This window comes from Oncorhynchus gorbuscha, linkage group LG09, assembly GCF_021184085.1.
Source record: "Oncorhynchus gorbuscha isolate QuinsamMale2020 ecotype Even-year linkage group LG09, OgorEven_v1.0, whole genome shotgun sequence".
Taxonomy (NCBI): Eukaryota; Metazoa; Chordata; class Actinopteri; order Salmoniformes; family Salmonidae; genus Oncorhynchus; species Oncorhynchus gorbuscha.
Genome location: NC_060181.1, coordinates 72,315,252 through 72,321,403, shown reverse-complemented (window position 1 = coordinate 72,321,403; position 6,152 = coordinate 72,315,252). Strand labels below are relative to the sequence as shown.

General features: G+C 40.6%; 1 protein-coding gene across 1 annotated transcript in view; it reads left to right on the top strand.

Moving 5' to 3' along the window:
- The first annotated feature begins 220 nt into the window (after positions 1–220).
- The window catches only part of LOC124044015 (titin-like), a 124,504-nt gene continuing 118,572 nt past the window's right edge, over positions 221–6,152 (top strand). The window contains exons 1-15 of the mRNA XM_046363318.1: positions 221–493; positions 668–946; positions 1,075–1,356; positions 1,466–1,744; positions 1,845–2,132; positions 2,257–2,535; positions 2,653–2,934; positions 3,038–3,316; positions 3,447–3,731; positions 3,887–4,177; positions 4,335–4,625; positions 4,777–5,064; positions 5,183–5,296; positions 5,427–5,712; positions 5,821–6,004. Coding sequence (XP_046219274.1) covers positions 313–493; positions 668–946; positions 1,075–1,356; positions 1,466–1,744; positions 1,845–2,132; positions 2,257–2,535; positions 2,653–2,934; positions 3,038–3,316; positions 3,447–3,731; positions 3,887–4,177; positions 4,335–4,625; positions 4,777–5,064; positions 5,183–5,296; positions 5,427–5,712; positions 5,821–6,004 — 3,888 coding nt within the window. The 5' untranslated portion in view covers positions 221–312. The remainder of the gene's footprint in view (positions 494–667; positions 947–1,074; positions 1,357–1,465; positions 1,745–1,844; positions 2,133–2,256; positions 2,536–2,652; positions 2,935–3,037; positions 3,317–3,446; positions 3,732–3,886; positions 4,178–4,334; positions 4,626–4,776; positions 5,065–5,182; positions 5,297–5,426; positions 5,713–5,820; positions 6,005–6,152) is intronic.

Sequence of the window (6,152 nt, the reverse complement as noted above, 5' to 3'; positions counted from 1 at the left end):
CCAACACCTCCATCACATCAACAACTGTTTGTCCACCATGTATCATGCTTCCCATTTCCCTTTTCAAATTCATATTGGCTTTAATCCTTAACAGATCCATCAAGTCATCAAATCACCTCTTTTTGCAGTTCATTCCTAGCCTCATATTATTTCACTTTGTCAAGTTGCATGTGCTTCAATAACCTAATTTTGCTATATTTTGGCTTTGCAGAACCTCCTGAATTTGTGCTGAAATTGCCAGTCACAAAGTTTGTGAAGAAGTGCGAGCCACTCCGTCTTGAATGCAAAGTTACGGGTGCGCCCTCTCTGCGAATGCAATGGTTCAAAAATGACACTAAGATCACAGAAGGTGACAACTATAGAACCTCATTTGTTGACTCAATGGCAGTACTTGAGCTGCACACCACAAGATTTGAAGACAATGGAGTCTACACTTGTGAAGCAACCAACGAAGCTGGAAGCATAAGCTGCAGCACAACCCTTACAGTCAAAGGTTAGCCAGTGATCAATGACATTGGGTTTTGATATTTTCCATATTACATGATATATTCCATAATAATCTAACATTAGTATAGTGTCTGTTGGTGGTATTACGTCAGTATGAATTTGAGGCTTTGCTGCATGTAACAAAGAGAGCTGCTTCTTAACGATTCTCAATGTTTTGTAGACCCACCATCTTTCCTCAAAGTACCTCAGCCAATTGAAGGAATGAAAGGAAAGGATGCTAGCCTACACTGTGAGATAATTGGCACTGCACCCTTTGAGATTACCTGGTCCAAAGATAAAACACCACTAAAAGAAAGTAGGAAATATAAGATGGTGAATGAGGGTACCTCTGCCACTCTTCATATAATTGGATTGGAAGCCTCAGATGTTGGAGAGTATGAGTGCAAGGCAACAAACAGTGTAGGATATGAAACATGCCGTGCTACAATTCAACTCAGAGGTTAGTAGAATTGCATCATCTGTGGTTTTTTTTTTTTTTTTCTTTCGATAATTGATGTTCCAGCTTTTAACCATGAACTACTCCCTCATTATGTTTTTTTTCTCCTCACCATGTTTGTCCTCTCTCAGAACCACCAACGTTTGTGAAGAAATTGTCGAATATGACATGTATATTGGGTGAAGAAGTCACCCTGACGGCCAATGTCAAAGGCTCTCAGCCAATGACCGCGTCTTGGGTACAGGATAAGGATCACATTCTCAGAGATGGTGACAACCGGAAAATTACCTTTGACAACAACCAGGTCACTCTTAAAGTCTTTAAAGCAGATTTACTGGCAATGGGCAAATACACCTGCCAACTCAGAAATGATGCTGGAGTTGTGGAATGTTTTGCTAACTTGACTGTATTAGGTTTGTACAATTCAATTTTCTTTCTTAATTCGCTTAGTTTCCCCCCCAGTCATTGCTTTTTAAAATGATTCCGTTTCTGTAAGCACACCTCTTTTCATGTTCTTTTCAGAACCAGCTAAAGTTGTAGAGAGACCAGAGTCTTTCAGTGTGACTGCAGGTGATATTGCAGCTCTAGAAGTCAAAGTGTCGGGGACACCAGAGCTGAAACCAAAATGGTTTAAGGATGGAGTCGAACTCTCCTCTGGACAGAAGTACAAAATCTCATTCTCAAAGATGATCTCCAGCTTAAAAGTTTTGTCTGCAGAAAAAGTTGACACAGGAGAATATACATTTGAGGTCAAAAATGAGGTTGGCAGTGATCTCACCAAATTAAACCTCACTGTACTAGGTTGGTGGCCACTTCATATACACAGTATAGTATTACATTTGCCTAAATGCCTAGTGTTCTTCCTAATGCACTGGTTACTAACCATGTCCTTCTATAACAGATAAAACTATACCTCCAACATTTACAAGGAAATTGAAGGATTATCAACCTATTGTTGGAAAAGCTGGTGAAATGGACTGCAAAGTCTCTGGTTCCGCACCTTTCACCATTACCTGGTACCATGATGGAGAGGAGATCAAAACTGGACCAAACTATGAGATTACATTCAGTGACAACACCTGCATGCTCAAAGTGCCCACTCTTAAGTTGTCAGACTCTGGAGTGTATAAATGCAAAGCTGTAAACAAGGCAGGAACCAATGAGACCAGTGCCTCTTTCATTGTGAAAGGTCAGTAAATAGGAGGTTTGAATCTACAGTACACGTTTGGCCTTCATAATGACTATTGCTTTGTGAAGTGACTGATTTAATGTTAGATGTCGGCAAACTAAAAGTATGTCTTTTTTGTATTTAGAACCTCCTTCTTTCGTGATGCCACCTCAGCCATTGGAAGCAATGCCTGGCACAAATGTTTTGTTCTCAGCAATTGTCAAAGGAAGTGCCCCACTGAAACTGAAGTGGTTCAGAGGCACCAAGGAAATTTTGTCTGGAAAAGGCTATGAAATTGCTCTCCGGGACAGTACAGCTACAATGGAGCTATTCAAAATTGACAAATCCCATGCTGGAGAGTATACATGCCAGATTATTAATGATGCTGGGAAGGAAAGTTGCCCAGTTAACCTGTCTGTGAAAGGTTGGTCAATACTATAATTTTTAAATGTATTATTACAGATTTTATCAACAGAATTAAATCAAAATTACAAAATTAATCAGTATGTGGACTAACAAACTTCTATATGATTTAACTCAGAACCTGCGTGCTTTGTTAAGAAGCTGAAGGACCATTCTGTTGAAAAGGGTAAATCATTGGTACTTGAGTGCACATACTCTGGAACCCCAAAGATATTTGTCGCCTGGTATAAGGACGGAAAACAGCTTTATTCTTCTTATAAGCACAATGTCACTACCACTGAGACCTCCTGCATCCTGGAGTGTTTAAACACTGATGATAAGGAAGCAAGTGGGGAATACGCTTGTGAAGTTTCCAATGATGCTGGAAAGGATAACTGCAAAGCACAAGTGTCCATCTTAGGTTAGTTTACCTAAGTTGATCTGGTAATGTATTGGGATTGTCCTATACTGTATATATCTGATGTGCATGTTTCTGATTTAATGGTTTATATCTGTCACTTTAGAACCACCTTATTTCATTGAGAATTTGGAGCCAATGGAAGTGACTGCTGGCGATGCAGTTTGTTTGAAATGCCATGTGGGCGGAACCCCTGAAATAAAGGTGGCTTGGTTTAAGGCTGACGGAAAAGTGAGGTCCAGCCCCACTTGCAAAATAGAATATTCCAAAGGAATTGCTTGCTTGAAACTGAGCAAAGCAACCAAGGCTGATATTGGTGAATACACATGCAAAGCAGAAAACAACATAGGAACAGCCTCATCCACTTGCCGCCTCTCTGTCCAAGGTGATGCCCGCCATCTTTTATTTAGGAATGTTCTCTTTTTAATCTGGAGATATTCCGTTTTGACTCTGCATCATTGTTTCTGAAATTAACGATTAGTATTATATTGTTTGCTGAACTATCCTATTTTCAGAGGCAAAAACGCCACCTACCTTCCCCAAGAAAATAACCAGTCTTCAACAGACAGAAGGAATGGAAGTCAAATTTGAGTGCCGCGTGGCAGGCTCCTCGCCCATTGAGGTCTCTTGGTTTAAAGACGGTGAAACTCTGAAATCCACCGACTATACCATGAGTTATGATGATAACACTGCTGCCCTAAAAATAACCAGAGGTGAAATGAGACACTCTGGGGAATACACTTGTGTTGCTACCAACAGCGTTGGGACTGCATCCTGCAGAGCCAAACTCACTCTTCAAGGTCGGTCGGTTTTTCTTCAAAGAAGTAGTTTTTTGCTTGCTGACTGAGAGACAGTGCACGTTCTGTATTAGTACCATGTCATATTGTACAATGTCAATGCTTTCATTTCAAAGTATGCTGTATGTTCCACCTCTTTCCCATCATTGAACTTTTAGAGCCAAGATATCCCCCTGTCTTTGATAAAAAGCTGGCACCCATGGTGGACATTTCAGTGGGTGATAGTGTGGAATTGGAATGCCACATGACTGGATCTTTGCCAATAAAAGTCACTTGGTCAAAGGATCACAAAGATATTCGATCAGGAGGAAATTACAAGATGTCCTGCGTGGATAACAACCCACACCTCACTATATTGAAAGCAGCTAAATCAGACTCTGGCCGCTACTTTTGCCATGCCACTAATGACATTGGAAAGGACTCTTGTTCCACTGAAATTACTGTCAAAGGTATTTGGCCCACTGGCACCCAATTTTAGTCCTTGAGAGACATTTTAGTTTCTTGAGAGACATTTTTGGTATAGTACTTTGTTTGCTTACGTGACACCTAACATGACCACTGCAATCTTGTTTCAGAAACCATTCATTCTTTTGTATTTATTTTCAGAGCGCAAAATTCCACCTACCTTCACCAAAAAGCCCACAGAGACCCTTGAGGATACAGAGGGCAAGATGGTGAAAATTGAGGCACGTTTGTCTGGTTCTCAGCCCATGACCATCAATTGGTACAAAGATGACATTGAAAAGCACAGCTCTGATCACTATGACATGTCCTTCAAGAGCAATGTGGCTGTGTTGTGTATCAAGAGCTCCGAAGTCTCAGACTGTGGCAGGTATACCTGCAAAGCCACTAATGAAGCTGGCACTGCCTCTTGCGAAGTGACAGTTACCATAACTGGTAGGTCCATATTAATATTACTATATTAATAATAATATTAATAATATTTTGTTGTGTTTCTCCATAGAAAACAAGATGTACATAATTGTTGTATACATCTCTACTATGTGTCCCATGTATGTTTTTCCATGACTCTTCCCTATTTTCCCAGAACACAAGAAGCCCCCTACATTTGACCCCACTCTCAAACCTGCCACGCTGACCGAGGGAGAGAACCTGCATCTTAGCTGTCATGTCCATGGATCCCCTCCTATGAAGATTCAGTGGATGAAGGACAGAAAAGACTTGAAAAACACTTCCAGCACTAAAATCATTTTTGCCGATGACGTTGCCTCTTTGGAGGTCATGCGCGTATCAAAGAATGATGCAGGGGACTACCTCTGCAAGGCTACCAATGAAGCTGGTAGTGAATTCTGCAAGGCCAAAGTGACAATCAAAGGTACATCTTCTGGACCATATTTTGATTCAAGTCATATCCAATAACTTGTGGAATCAGCTGTCATGAATGAATGATAATGGTTTTTATAACAGACTTCTTGAATTATGCTTTATTGCAGAGAAATCCAAAGCAGCACCTAAACCCGCTGAAGAGGAATCAACAGCAGCACCAGTAAAGAAACTGGACAACTTGTTCTTCGTCGAGGAGCCCAAGCCTTGCCATGTAGCCGAGAGTAAGTGTGATGAAAAGAGATTTAGAAGCATATAATTATTATTCAATTGACAACCCACATTGTTTAAACATTGGACAATCTAACATTCCCATAGTAAATGATGTCTTCAATATGTTGCGTTCATTTACAGAGGGCACTGCAACGTTCATCGCTAAGGTTGGAGGTGATCCCATTCCTAACGTGAAATGGATGAAGGGCAAGTGGAGGCAGATCACTCATGGTGGTCGCATCACTATTGAGCAGAAAGGCCCAGATGCCAAGTTAGAGATCAGAGAAATAACAAAGTCTGACTCCGGACAGTACAGATGTGTTGCAACTAACAAAGCTGGAGAAATAGAATGCAACACCGACATGCATGTTGAGGAAAGGAAAGAGGTTGTCGGAGTTGAGGGAGACTTCAGAGCAAAACTGAAGAAGTAAGTGAATCTCTCTTTGACAATTATGTCTCTACCTTTCACATTCCACAAGAAACTGTACAAATAATATTTGCCATGCCTTCCTCTTCTATTTTTCTTCCTCCACAGGACTCCATCTAAGCAGAAGAGTCCCCAGGAAGAGAAAGACATTGACATTGTAGAGTTGCTCAGAAATGTGGACCCTAAGGAGTATGAGAAATATGCCCGCATGTATGGAATTACTGACTACCGTGGACTTCTTCAGGCCATTGAGCAGCTGAAGAGGGAGAAAGCAGAAGAAAGTGGAAGACCGGTAAATTCATTTAACATAAAGTTGTATTCAATTGAATTTAATGGCTTAGTCTTTTCTTCAAAACACAACAGTTTAATTTACTTAATATTAGTCATACAATACAGAATGTTGTTGCTTTTTTAAAGAAATAATGGCCACACAATAACTA